The 13,805-nt window shown below is 46.6% G+C and overlaps 1 protein-coding gene and 1 long non-coding RNA gene across 2 annotated transcripts in view; one reads left to right on the top strand and one right to left on the bottom strand.

The window, feature by feature from the left end:
- Positions 1-11: 11 nt before the first annotated feature.
- Positions 12-5,036, top strand: LOC110197880 (uncharacterized). The gene is made up of 4 exons (XR_002321577.2): positions 12-225; positions 1,424-1,495; positions 3,554-3,773; positions 4,614-5,036. It is a non-coding gene; the product is annotated as an uncharacterized LOC110197880 (long non-coding RNA).
- A 1,020-nt stretch (positions 5,037-6,056) lies between these two features.
- Positions 6,057-13,805, bottom strand: part of LOC110197878 (uncharacterized) — a 44,353-nt gene continuing 36,604 nt past the window's right edge. The window contains 1 exon segment of the mRNA XM_078146061.1: positions 6,057-13,552. Within this exon segment, the coding sequence (XP_078002187.1) occupies positions 12,128-13,552 (1,425 nt within the window). The 3' untranslated portion in view covers positions 6,057-12,127.

Raw genomic sequence — 13,805 nt, 5'->3', positions numbered from 1 at the left:
CAACCCCTTCCTATCCCTCTGCCCCACCCCTGCATGGCCTTCTCCTTCCACTCTCCCCTTCAGGGGAACAAGGAAGGAAATGTTGGTCAGAGGGGGTGATGTGTCCAAGGGTTTCGTGTTTCAGGCTCCAAGCAGTTTTTTGGCCATAAAACAGTTTGGGGGATGGAAAAATTCTCTCCTCTCGCCTCCACCTCCCCTCCCCCACTCAGAGGAAAAAGAAATAAGGTGGGCATGGCCAGGCATGTGTGTGTGTCTGTGTGTGTGTGTGTGTGTGTGTGTGTGTGTGTGTCTGTGTGTGTGTCTGTGTGTGTGTGTGTGTCTGTGTCTGTGTTTGTGTCTGTGTCTGTGTGCAAACTCTTCCTGTTTTATGTGATTTGTCCCATTGGGAGAAAAGCCCTCACCACAGACTGGGAGAGACCAAGCCAAGGCCTGGTGGCATCAGCACAGACAACAAGAATATCTCATCAGGGACCATGAGTGTTTTCGCTGATCTTTTCTCCTGGATTTTTCCAGGCAAAAGAGCAGGATTCTTGCAGGGTTCCTTTGCAGTTAGGATTATTCTTCTTGCTGTGATTTGGTTTGGATAGATCTGCAGACCTGGTGGTGCATGCTGCTGCTGGTGGTCAGGGGACCCAGGGTGGATTGTGTTAATATTGAATCTTCTTCTGGTTCCCCCCTCCCCCCACCCCAGTCAGTAAGTTTTAGCAGGAGATAAGATAGCAAAGGGGCACCTGGAAGTCACATGCAAATCATCACAAAGATCAAAGGAGCAGAATTTCCAAATTGTATCATATATGACCTGAAATTCATACCCCAGTGATACGTGCTGAATCAGGACAAACCATCTAGCTGCTGCTTGACCAACACCTCTGATTTCTTCCCTTCACAGCTGACATAATATTGACACAAGCACTTTTCCTTATTCTGAAGATACTCCATTGTTTAAAGATTAACTAATTCCAATATTAAATAAGTTATTTGGAATAATAGGCAAAGAAGGAGTCTCCCACATCACCTAACTGATTCCAAAGTTCTTCAGAGAGACCTTCAGAGTGTCACTTCTGAGTGCCGTGGGAACATCTGCCTTGCTTGAGTTCTCTGTCAAATAGCTTTTTAGGCAAATGTAGGTTTGGCATTCAAACAATGTGGCCAGCCATCGTAGAGGCGCTCTCTGCAATGCAGTCTGAATGCTTGGCAATTTAGCTCGAGAAAGGACCTCAGTATCTGGTGCATTATTCTTCCAGGTGACTGTCAGAATCTTCCTAAGACAATTCAGATGGAAGTCATTCAGTTTCCTGGCATGGCTCTGGTAGACCGTCCAGGTGTCACAGGCATACAACAAGGAGGTCAGCACAACAGCTCTGTAGACCTTCAGTTTCATAGTCAGCCTAATACCTCCTTTATTCCATTCTTTCTTTTGTAGCCTCCCAAACGCTGAGCTAGCTCTGGCAATGCGCACATCAATCTCATTATCAATGTGTACATCCCTACCAAGGTAAGTGAACTTATCCTCTACATTTAAAGCTTCTCCATTTGTTGTAACCAATGGTTCCACCTATGGATGGTGTGGTGCTGGGTGGTGGAGCACCTGGTTTTTCTTGGTGGTAATTGTTAGGCCAAAATTAGCACAAGCAGCAGAGAATTGATCCATGCTTTGTTGCATCTCAGCTTCAGAGGCTGTGTTGTGTGCACAATCATCTATGAACAGATATACATGCACCATTTCTCCCTGCAATATAGTCTTGCCTTGTACACTTTTCAAGTTAAATAATTTACCATCTGTGTAGCGGATGCGGATGTGGTGTTTGGCCTTGTTTAAGGTGTCTGAGAATATTATTGAAAACATCCTGCTAAAAAGCATGGGAGCAAGCACACAGCCTTGTTTCACTCCATTGGTGACTGAGAAAGCACGAAAGCATAGTCCATTATACAGAACCCAGGTAAGCATGCCATCGTGTAATTGAAGTACAGTACTGATGAACTTCTCCAGGCAATCAAATTTTGACACAATTTTCCATAAGCCCTCATGACTGGCAGTATCAAAGGCCTTGGTCAAATAGACAAATGTTGTATACAGACCATGTTGTCAGGCAGCAAACACCATATTGACCATTTCTCGGCCCTTTCTAAAGCCACACTGGCTCTCAGGTAGATGATCATCTTCCAAGTGAAGGATCAGCCTATTGAGGAGGACTCTGGCAAGAATCTTGCTGCCAATGACTAAGAGAGAAGGCCCCCTCCTCCCCCAGGGTTGTACAGGATAATCTCTTTCCTTTGCCTTTATAGAGATGGACAATGGAGGCATCCCTGAACTTCTGGAGGATAACCTCCTTTTGTCATATAATCCAGAAAATTTCAGTCAGCTTTTGTATGAGAAGCGGGCCCCCTGCCTTATAAATCTCAGCTGGAATAGAATCAGCACCAGGTCCTTTGCCACATGACAGGAGCTTAATGGCATTCAAAACCTCTTCTTCAGTTGGAAGTTCAGCTAGAGAGGGATTGACTTCAACCTGAGGTATGTGGTCAATGACTTCAGCATTGATTGATGATGGTCTGTTGACAACACTATGGAAGTGTTCAGGCCACCTCTCCAGGATCATATCCTTATCACTAGTCAATGTGGATCCATCAGCACTGAGTAGGTGAGACACACATACATCTTTGGCCCATAAACAAGCCTTCATGGCATCATAAAAGTCCTTTGGATTGTTACTATCAGCATAAAACAGAATTTCATCTGCCTTCTTACTGACCCAAGAATCCTACATCTCTCTCCAAGTTTTGCTTGTACTTTAATTTTGATGGAATTACATGTTGCCTTCTTAGAGATGGATGAACTATCCTGCTGGTAAATCCTGTGGAGTTCTCATTTAGCAGTTTCCAAAATTCCCCATCATTTTCATCAAATCAGTCTCAATGTTTACAAGTGTTCTGACTCAGATGAGCAAATGCAGTGCTATACACCAAATCTCTGAAAGCTGCCCACTCCTTTTCTGCCCCACTGTTGCCAACTGTTCCCCACCAGAGAAGAACCATAATCTATTGACATTAGGTTTGCTGGTAGTCATCTTGCCTTGAGGCCACTGCTTTTGTTAAATGCAAATGCTTAGCTTGGAGAGGATAAGTCTATGATCAAGTCCAGCACTCTGTGCCACACTCTCACACTTCAGCACTCTCACAGTCTCTTCTTTTTCTCTGTCTCTTCTTTTTATAATGACGTAATTTATTAAATACCAATGTTTGCTGTGAGGGTGGATTCGTGAAGTTTTATTGTTTTTAAGTAAATGGAAGACAGTGTTGATGATGAGGTCATGAGATGCACAAGTCTTCAGTAAGAAGTGACCATTGCTGTTGCTGTTTCCAGCTCCATTTCTCCCAAGGACTCCCTGCCATCTCTGATAGTCTGTGACCCTTCTGGCCTTCTCTGATCTCATCAGGGTTTGTCGTGGTGGGGGCATGGTGCCTGCAAGTGACAATTACATTGTCATGAGCCTGTCATTCACTCCTTTTGGGAGGCACACAAGCTTAATGACTAAATTAATTTTGATTGCAGAACTTATGCCAGTTTCACAGAGCTCCCCATCACTTCAGCCACTCCAGAAAAAATGTGTATCCAGCTCCAGCTTCAGTAAGCTGGCCTTCACTTGCCAGTTTTGCTTCACTTAGGGCTGCCATTTGGATGCAACACATGCTGAGTCTTCTCAAAACAAGAGCTGTTCATCTTTTGGGTCTACTGGATTTTTATAAATGTACACACATTCCATGCACCAATGGTGAGTAAAATCATCTTCAGAAAAGTTTTTGTACATTTTTTTGTGTGTTTCAACCATAGGGTGGAAGCTCTGTCTGCCATAGTAAGCAGTACAGAGTTGGGTGAAACAATTTTTAGGGAACATTTTCTAGCCCCTTCCCTCACAACAAGAAGTGAGCAGCATAGTCCTTATAAAACAGGCTACTCAGACAACCAGGGGGCTGCTGAATCCCACTGCTGCTTCAGTCCAGTGAGACGATCCTATGGCCTGGGCCACCTCTGTGCAGGCTTGTGACTACAGCTCCCAAAGTATTTACACCTGGGGCAGCTAGATGGCACAGTGGATAGAGCACTGGCCTTGGATTCAAGAGGACCTGAGTTCAAATCCAGCCTCAGACACATAACACATACTAGCTGTGTGACCCTGGGCAAGTCACTTAACCCCATTGCCTAGCCAAAAGAAAAACAAAAACAAAGTATTTACACCTGCTGCTTTGTCACCTGCCTGTGGCCACAGGACTTTGGTGTAGATAAAAAATGGTCAAATGGTATAGGTGATGTCTTTTGATTGTAGAATAAACTGGATTTAAGAGAGGCAGAGTTGCTCACTTCCAGAGTCATTGGAGTCCAATGGCAAGGCAAAAGTCAAGATGATTGGTGTTGGCTGGAGATGTGGGGATGATCTTGGCATCTTCAATGTCTAACTAAGGTCTAATCACTCCATAGCACCTGCTTCAGCCTTCTTCATGGCCACTAATTTTATGTGACCATTCTGCCAGGGGGGAAATCTTCACACGCTTGGGGTTGTTAACATGGGTTCTGTAATGACTATACTATATGTCAGACCTTCCCTTCTTCACAGAGGAGCAGGACAATAGAGTTACATACCAACCAGCCAATTAGAAGGGTTTCTGAGGCTCAGAGCTGCTTGACATACCAATGATCTTTTGCAAGTGAATTCTAGCTGAATTTGGAGATGCCTGTATCTGCCAGAAACCACAGAACCAGCCTTGACCAGCTCAAGGGTAACCTTGAACAGAAGCTGCAGACTCACGACCTTGCTCGGGACTTTCTAAACATCCTGGTCCCTAGCTTATTGTGATTATAGATGTCTTCTCCCTTAACCCCTGCTCTCCACCCAAAAGCCTCTAGAAACTATATTGTCTCACCCTTTTTCCACTCCCCTTTGAGCAGCTGAGAACTCTCTCTCCCTCTCTGCTTCCCTGCAGGATCTTCTATCGCCTGCAAGCTTTTCTCACACAATAAACACTTTGTAATCTGTTAATCAGACTCTGTTTCATTTCAGGTCCCTTTATGGGTCTGAGGGTCTTTTGTTAACAGGGTAGACTCTGTGCATACCCTTTGACCTGGCAATACTACTATGAGCTCTATACACCAAGGAAATCAAAGGAAAAGAAACAGGACAAAAATATCTATAGCAGACTTTTTTTTTGTGGAGGCAAAGAACCAGAAATTAAAAGAGATGCCCATCAATTGGGGAATGGCTGAACAAGTAATGGCACATAAAGATGATGGAATACTATTGTGCCGTAAGAAATGATGAAGGGGATGGTTTCAGAAAAACCCAGGAAGATTTATATGAACCGATGCAAAGTGAAATGAACAGAACCAGGAGAACTAGCTACATGTCATTTTTGTTGTTGTTCAGTCATTTCAGTTGTGTCTGACTCTCCACGACCCCATTTGGGGTTTTCTTGGCAAAGATACTGGAGTGGTTTGTCATTTCCTTCTCCAGCTCATTTTACAGATGAAGAACTGCGAAAAACAGGGTTAAGTGCCCAGGGTTACACGGTAAGTGTCTGATGTCAGATTTGAACTCAGAAAGATGAGTAGTCTTTCTGATTCCAAGCACAGTGCTCTATCCACTTCACCACCCAGCTTCCCATCTACATAGTAACTAATATTATAAAGATAAACAACTTTGAAAGATTTAGTAACTCTGATTAACACAATGACCCACCACAATTCAAAAAGACCCACAATGAAAGATGTTATCCACCTGCAGAGAGAAAACTGATGGACTCCAACAGACAGCAGGTCCAGTCAACGTGGGTTTGTGATTTTCTCCATTTTTGTTCAGCAGCATGTGAACAGGAGCAAAGGCAAGTCCAACACTCTATCTACTGTGTCAACTATTGCCTCCAGAGTAGACCTTGAAGAGGTAGACTCAAGGACAAATCAAAGATAGCAAGAAAAGGAGATAAATAAGAAATGGCAAGTCAAACAATTAGAGGGTTAAAAGGAAATTGGTGAGTGGATTGATGGACAGAGCAAATTGGCAAAATTCAATTTAATAAACATTTATTAATCATCTACTATGTGCCAGGCACTGTGCTAAGCACTGGGGATACAACTACAAAAAACAAAGTTCCTGCCCTCAAGGAGCATATAATCTGAGGAAGATAATCCATAAAAGGAAGCTGAAAAGGGCTGGGGTGTCAACAGAGGGTGCCAGGAACAGGGAAATGATTTTCCCTGGAGTTGAAACGAAGGAGAGCCACTGATGGAAAATGGAGAGAAATAGACCAGAAGCTGTTGATGCAAGACTGAAGGGGCTGTGATCATGGTTGTGGGCTTGTTGAAACAAAAGTAAGAAACTGGGGTGAGACTGTCATTACTGAGCACTGAAAGGTAGTGTTTTATCTAGATGCTTGGGGCTGAAATGAAAACACTAACGAGCTGTGCAAATAAGCCTGATCATCTCAACCATGTGGAACTTAGGAGAAATTGTGCAGTGATTTGCTTGAGTGTGCAATTTCTGTAATTCTGCCATTGCTTAATGACTACCACCTGTGGGGCAAATGGCGACTGCTCTCCCTTCTGAAGGCAAAGGGCCTCAAAACACACCTCTCCCCACTTTAGGTTGTAAGGGAGAATGAAGTGTTTCTAAAGGAAACAGAAGCAAGGTTTCAAAGGGATAAAAAGAGGAACGATGTGAAGGGGAGATGGCTCTTGTTGGAAGTGTCACACTGAGGAAATGAAGGGGATTCAGACAGCAAGTAGTTAAGAAGTAGGAATGAGGTGAACCACACTGACTGTCTTGTGACTCAATTCTGCACCTTTCTACTCAATTAGGAGTTTAATCCAACTTCTAGCATGTGGGAAAACGTTGTTCAGTTGTGGGAATTGGGAGAAAATCTTGTTGCATTTCTTGAACCTAGCTCTGTGTGGCTGGGAAACTGGCCTCTACCTGCTGCTTACAGACCCTTAACTAATGACCTAAGTTATGCTGACCACAAACCCAGTCGGATCCAAGGATTGATGCAAAGAGTTTTCTCACAGCAACCTTTATGTTTTACCTGAAAACTGACCCTGTACTGCTCAGTTACGGTTACCGTGTTCCTGCGACTAGAGGCTGGGGAGGGGGACAATTGCACCTGTTTGCTCTCCCTCTCCCAAGTTGGAAAGTCTCTAATCTTTCATCCAGTTAGAAATCAGATTACCTAATGTTGTATTGTTTCCTTTTAATTCATTGGTCTTCCTTGTTTTTAATGTATAAAAGTCTCTCTCCCCCTGTACTCAGGGTTCAGCCCTAAGCTGAGGAAGGGGCCTAATCCTGGTGTGTTGGGCAACTGGCATGCATTGCTTAATAAACTGATATGCCCTGAAGATTGAACCTTTGTTTCCTCAGTCACTTCATTTTCCACCCACCACAAAACACAAGCAGAAGGGAAAGAGTCAATTGTACAAACAGATTTGAGGCTCTTCCTGAACCACATAGAAAGAGAAGCCCTCACTGCCCTAGATGGGTTCAAATCCCCTAATCTAAATGAACTTCTGTCAACGAAATTTGAAAGTCAAGGGAAAATGGTTGGCCTTGGGCTCCTAAAGGCTACCAGGCTGGCAAGGCTCAAAGTACGGTCTGAACAGATTTTTTTTTTTTTGGTAAGGCAATTGGGGTTAAGTGACTTCCTCAGAGTCACACAGCTAGTGAGTATTATGTGTCTGAGGCCAAATTTGAACTCAGGTCCTCCTGATTCTAGGGCCGCTGCTCTATCCACTGCACCACCTAGCCGCCCCTGAACAACAGATCAAAGGTCCATCTGCTTGCCAAGAACCAGCCCAACCAAGCACAGGACAGGTAGTCACCAATAGGCAGGCCAATTGGTGGTGAATTCTTTAGCCAGCACAACCCATGAAGCAAAGAAGAAGACAAATGAACTCAATTATGTTGTGGCGGAAGGGACTTGTGCTGTGGCCAAACAAGCAGGGCAGGGGGTCTAAAGAATGAGTTCAGACTGTGGTTGGACTGGGTCTCAACCTGGGTCCATCTCTTGTTCCTCTAAATGAGAGATCATTGTTCAGTGGTGTTACTGGAGGAACTGCCTGGTGGCAGTGAATGAATAAACGAATGAAACCAGAAGGAAGGTGCAGCTAAACAGGACAGGTCATGGGTTGTCCTTGAAAAGGCAAATAGAGAAACTGGCAGGTAGGGTGTCCAAAGACATGACATGTGGTCATCCCACAGTGCAGCGCTAATGATAAGTAGTTCGAGACATGTTGCAAGCCCCCACAACCAGCACTCACGGAAGCAACTCCTGAGGAGAAAGGACCAGCCATGCCCACCAGCTGTCCCCCAAAGGGCAGGCGAGTCAGCCTAGGTGAAGCAGCATGTGCCAGGCAAGTCAGACCGCCACCACCCCTTGACCACCATCTCCCCACAGACCCTGATGGAGACTGCCCAGGATCCTGAACCCAAGGGCTTCAAACCACCATATCGGCTTCCACCCCAGCCCCAGCTTGTCATCATTGAGGGGAAAAAATCATCGTGGAAAGGATCTCTAACACTGCCTCACCACCGACAAAAACTACTGCCCATCTGCCACTGAGAGCCAGATGAGCACAGGAGCTCTGAGGGTGGCAGCCCCACCTCACCCCCCACCCCTGCTCTAGACCCATGGTCCTGTTTCCAGCCCAGGGCCCTCAGCCCGGGGACGACTCCTGCAGGTGCTGCTGCCACAGCGACTAAAGACCTGGAAAGGAAAGTCCCTGGCAGAGCGGTCAAAATGGCTCACCCCACGAAACTGACGGGATCTCAGCACAGATTACATGAAAAAGGCATGCCCATCTGCTTTGCCCCCATTCCCCAAGGACCATGGGACCTTTCCCTCAGACATACAACTGACACCTTTCTCCATTTGAATGTGAATTCCTTACAGTTCTGTTTGCATCCTGAGGGTTAGCACAGTGCTCTGCACATCATAAGTGCTTAGTATTTTTTTATTCAAAGAAGAAAATAATCCAGGAAGATAATCACAACCCAGTGCCAACACACTTGCTTCTGAGCATAAAGACATCAGGACATTCTGCAGAACAGAATAAGACCCTCCCAAATTAAATCAACATCTTTGATACTTATCAACTTCAATTAAAATTGAGATGGCAGATGAAGATAATGACAAATAATCCACTGCAAAGTACGAATCAGGAATGAGGGCGCAAGAAGCCACAGTGAAACAGTTCACCAAACTATTGGACTTTCTTTGAGAAAAGAATCAGATGCTAGATACTAAATACCATTAACACATCAAAAACAAAACAAAAAAAACCCAACAAAAACTAAAGCATGATTTTGACAGCAAAGTCCTCTTTACATCCCAGACCAACTGTTTGTGTACAGAACACCATCTTGTTAGAGTAAACCTCCAAATTAGTGTAGAGCTCAGAGAAAAGGATGGGGTTCCATGAAAACGTGGGATCTAACCTGCAAACCCCAAGAGCTGGCTGAACCTGCAGCAAATGGGAAGCCACCTGCGAGTGTAACGCAGGGCTAACCCCAGGGGGATGCTCTACATGTTTCTGCCACCACTGAGAGGCTCTTCTATGTTCCAAGTTCAGTCTGCCCTGCTTGCCGGAGAAGAGGAAGAACTCAAGGATGCCTCTCCACACTGCAGATTTCTTCCGATGAAGTATTCCTAAGGGAAACAGAATTCAGGTGGCTTCGATGGGGACACAGGATCCGAGAAGGGAAGACAACCTTGGTCTCCACGACTCACCCCCGACTTCCCCACCTTGCCTCCACACAAGGACTTTCCACCCTCCCCGTTCACCTCCCCTTTTGTAAAAGGGCTGTCTCCCTCCACTAGAATGTAAGCCCCTGGAGGGCCAGGGCTTAGCACAGTGCCTGGAACACAATAAATGCCCATTGACTTGCAGATTGGAGAGCAGAAGAGGGAGGGAAAGGGAATAGACAATTCTACACTTGAGGCTCAGAGAACTCTTTGGGGTCAGCCTGGAGGACCGAGGACTGGAACTCCTCACCACCAGGAATGAGCCTCTCACTGGGACAGCAACTGGGCCTCTGGGGTGAGAAACAAGGAGTGTGGACATGGGGGCCTCTCACGAGAGCAGCCAACGTTTCAGGGGAGCTTGGGAGTAGAGGAATCAATTCAGTAAACATACATGAAGCATCTGTCATGTGCCAGGCACTGTGCTGGACACTAGGGTTACAAAGACAAAAATTGACAGTCCTTGCCCTCCAAAAGCTTACATTCTCCTGGGAAAAACAATATGCACTCAGGCAAATAAATAGGGGAGCTGGGTGGTGCCATCGTGCACAGAGCACCAGGCCTGCAGTCAAGAAGACTCAACTCCCTGAGTTCAAATCTGGCCTCAGACATTTCCTGGCTGTGCGACCCTGGCCCTGTTTGCCTCAGTTTTCTCATCCGTCAAATGAGGCAGAAAAGGAAATGGCAAATTACTCCAGTATCTCTGCAAGAAAACCCCAAATGGGGTCACAAAGAGTTGGACACAACTGAAAATCAACTAAATAACAAAATTAATGCAACATGTATGTATGTGGAGAGAGAGAGAGAAACAGAGCAGAAGGGAGAGGCAGTGGCAATGGCTGAGGATGGAACGAGGGACTCCAAGAAACAGAAGGGAAAAGGGAGAGCAGACAGCATGGGGCAGAGTCTCTGGGAAGGCCCAGGGCAGGAGATGGGAAAAGGCAGACGAGCAGGCTGGTTTACTCCAATGGAGAGGGGCAATACAGCACGATCAAACCTGTCTAGAAATATCCGATAGCTGATGATGTGGAAGGGGACCCCTGGATACATCCACTGGGGAGTAACCTGCAGACAGACAATCAATGAAACTGGACTGAGTACCGAGGAAAAAAAGCAGGGCCAGGATGGAAAGGGGCCCCTTCCCGGGACTCCCGGTGGAGACTGCATTTCCTTCAGCAAACCTATTCTGTTCCTCCCACACCTCTCCAGCCTCCACCTTCAGCAGTGAGGGAGAGAACAAAGCTAGGAAAGGCAGACGCAGAGACTGGGGGACAGCAAATGTTGTGAGTCTGAAGAGGAGACAGGAGAGAGAATGCAGGAGGAGGGAATCGGTGGACAGTGCCAAAGGCGTAGCAGAAGGACAGGAGAACAGAGCTCCTAGGACTAGTGGCTCTGGGTTCTGCTCAAGGTGGGGCCTTCCCTCTGATGTCCTGTGCACGTCACACACCCGGGATGGCCAGTGGGCCAGAGCCCTCTTGGGGCTCTCTGCCCAAGGCCACTACCAACAAAGTCTGCAGGCTAGTTAACGGGGCAGCCCTCCATTTTGCTCAGTGAAAGAAAAGTCACAGCACTTGTTAATTAACAGGTCCCTGGTGACTTATAAACGTTTCATGGAGTGGCTGGGACAGACCAGACTGCAGTGTTGAGAACATGGCAGGTGGCAGGGAACTGAGCGGGCTACTGGGCCAGCCCTGGAGAAACCACAGCCAGGGTGAGGGTTAGGTATAGCTGACGTGGAGGAAGCCGACGGGCTGCGCAAATCTGGGTGAAAAAATCAGAACTCTGCCAGAATTAGGGCAACAATTGACTCAGCAACGGCTCCTCCTCCCCACAAGAAGGACACTTCACAACATCCGGCTCTGTGGACGCTGACAGGAGGCTCTGGATGCTCATGAACATGGCGAGTCACAACAAATGTGAGAGATGGGCTCCACCACCACAACGGAGGGAAAGGGATGGGCCAGAGAGGTGCTATCAGGCAGGGTGGATGGACCGGTGCACACTTGCCTTCTCCCAGGGGAGGGGGAAGGGAAGGGAAAAACACAACTTGAGTTCTTCTCAAAGGAAAAAACCACGAGAGGCGATGAGGTCTGTTCTCAGACCCTGGAGCAGGAAGGCCTCGTGGGTACAGAGAAAAGACTGGGCCTGAGGAGGCAGGCAAACCCTTCCACATCCCAACATCTACACTGAACCAGGTTCAAGGAAGGAAAGCACCGGAGGGTGGGCGAAGCTGGGAAAGGAGTGAGCAGGGACCTGCCTGCCCATGAGACTTCCTTTCCACATGAATTCCCTAATTCACAGTCCAGGGAGGGACCTGTCTACAATCTACTCATCAGACTTGAACTGCTTAAGATTTCTCTCCAGTGTAGACTGTCTGATGTCTGGCAAGTTCATCCCTCAGACGGAAGGCCTCCCCCCATTCATGACATTCATGAGTTTTCTCCCCAGTATGAATCCTGCGATGGGAAGCAAGGGATGAGTGACAGCTGAAGGTCTTCCCACATTTACTACATCTGTGAGGTTTCTCCCCAGTATGAATTCTTTGATGGCGAGCAAAGTGTGAACTCAGGCGGAAGGCCTTCCCACACTCCTTACATTCGTAAGGCCTCCACCCAGTGTGAATCCTCTGGTGGGAAGTAAGTTCTGACTTATGGGAGAAGGCCTTTGAACATTCCTTACATTCATAGGGTTTCTCCCCAGTGTGAATTCTCTGGTGATAAATTAATTCAGTTCTCCGGCCAAAAGCCTTCCCACATTCAACACATTTATATGGTTTCTCTCCAGTATGAATTCTGTAATGGGAAGTAAGGGAGGAGCTGCGGGTAAAGGCCTTCCCACAGTCTTTACATCCAAAGGGTTTCTCCCCGGTATGAATTCTCTGATGACAAATTAATTGTGTTCTCTGACCAAAGGCCTTCTCACATTCATTACATTTATAAGGTTTCCCCCCAAGATGAATCCAGTAATGGGAAGTAAGTTCTGACCTATGGGAGAAAGACTTCTCACATTCACTGCAGGTGTAAGGTTTTTCTCCAGTGTGAATCCTCTGGTGATAAATGAGTCCTGTTCTCCTGCCAAAGGCCTTCCCACATTCTTTACATTCAAATGGTTTCTCTCCAGTATGAATCCTGTAGTGGGAAATGAGGGAAGGATTACGGGTGAAGGCCTTCCCACATTCACTGCATTCATAGCGTTTCTCTCCAGTATGAATTGTCTGGTGTCGGGTGAGTTCGGCCCTCAGGCAGAAGGTCTTCCTACACTCATTACACTCATAAGGTTTCTCTCCAGTGTGAACCGTCCGGTGGCGGGCAAGTTCTGCCCTCAGGCGAAAGCCCTTCCCACACTCATTACATTTATAAGGTTTCTCTCCAGTATGAAGCCTGTGATGAGAAATGAGGGAGGAGCTTCGGTTGAAGGCTTTCCCACACTCATTGCATTCATAAGGCTTCTCTCCAGTGTGAATTCTGTGATGGGAAATGAGGGAGGAACTTCGAGTGAAGGCCTTGCCACACTCATCACACTGGTACGGCTTCTCACCAGTATGAATACTCTGGTGTCGAGTAAGCCGGGTCCTCTGGAGGAAAGCCTTCCCACACTCCTTACATTCATAAGGCTTCTCCCCAAGATGAGCCCTGCAGTGGGAGGTCAGTTGTGACCTATGGGAGAAGGCCTTCCCACAATCTTTGCATTCATAAGGCTTCTCTCCAGTGTGAATTCTATAATGGGAAGTGAGGGATGAGCTGTGGTTGAAAGTCTTCCCACATTCACTGCACTGATGATGTTTCTCTTCAGTGTGAATAGACTGATGAGAAGCAAAGGATGAGCTGAAACCTATCCTGTATTCATTATAGCTGAAAAATATTTTCTTGGAGCAGATTCTGCTCCATTTACTCAGCTCTGAACACTGCCTGAAGCTCCTTCCGTGAGCCTCAGAACTGCAGACACTCCCACCAAGAGGTCCTTGGCCCAGCCTGGAGCTTCTGCCGTCAGCCCTGACTGCCTCCTCCGCCTTTTCCTCTCTCTGC

This window comes from Phascolarctos cinereus, unplaced genomic scaffold (assembly GCF_003287225.1).
Source record: "Phascolarctos cinereus isolate Bilbo 61053 unplaced genomic scaffold, phaCin_HiC Scaffold_726;HRSCAF=1367, whole genome shotgun sequence".
NCBI lineage: Eukaryota > Metazoa > Chordata > Mammalia > Diprotodontia > Phascolarctidae > Phascolarctos > Phascolarctos cinereus.
This window is presented reverse-complemented; position numbering and strand designations above follow the sequence as displayed.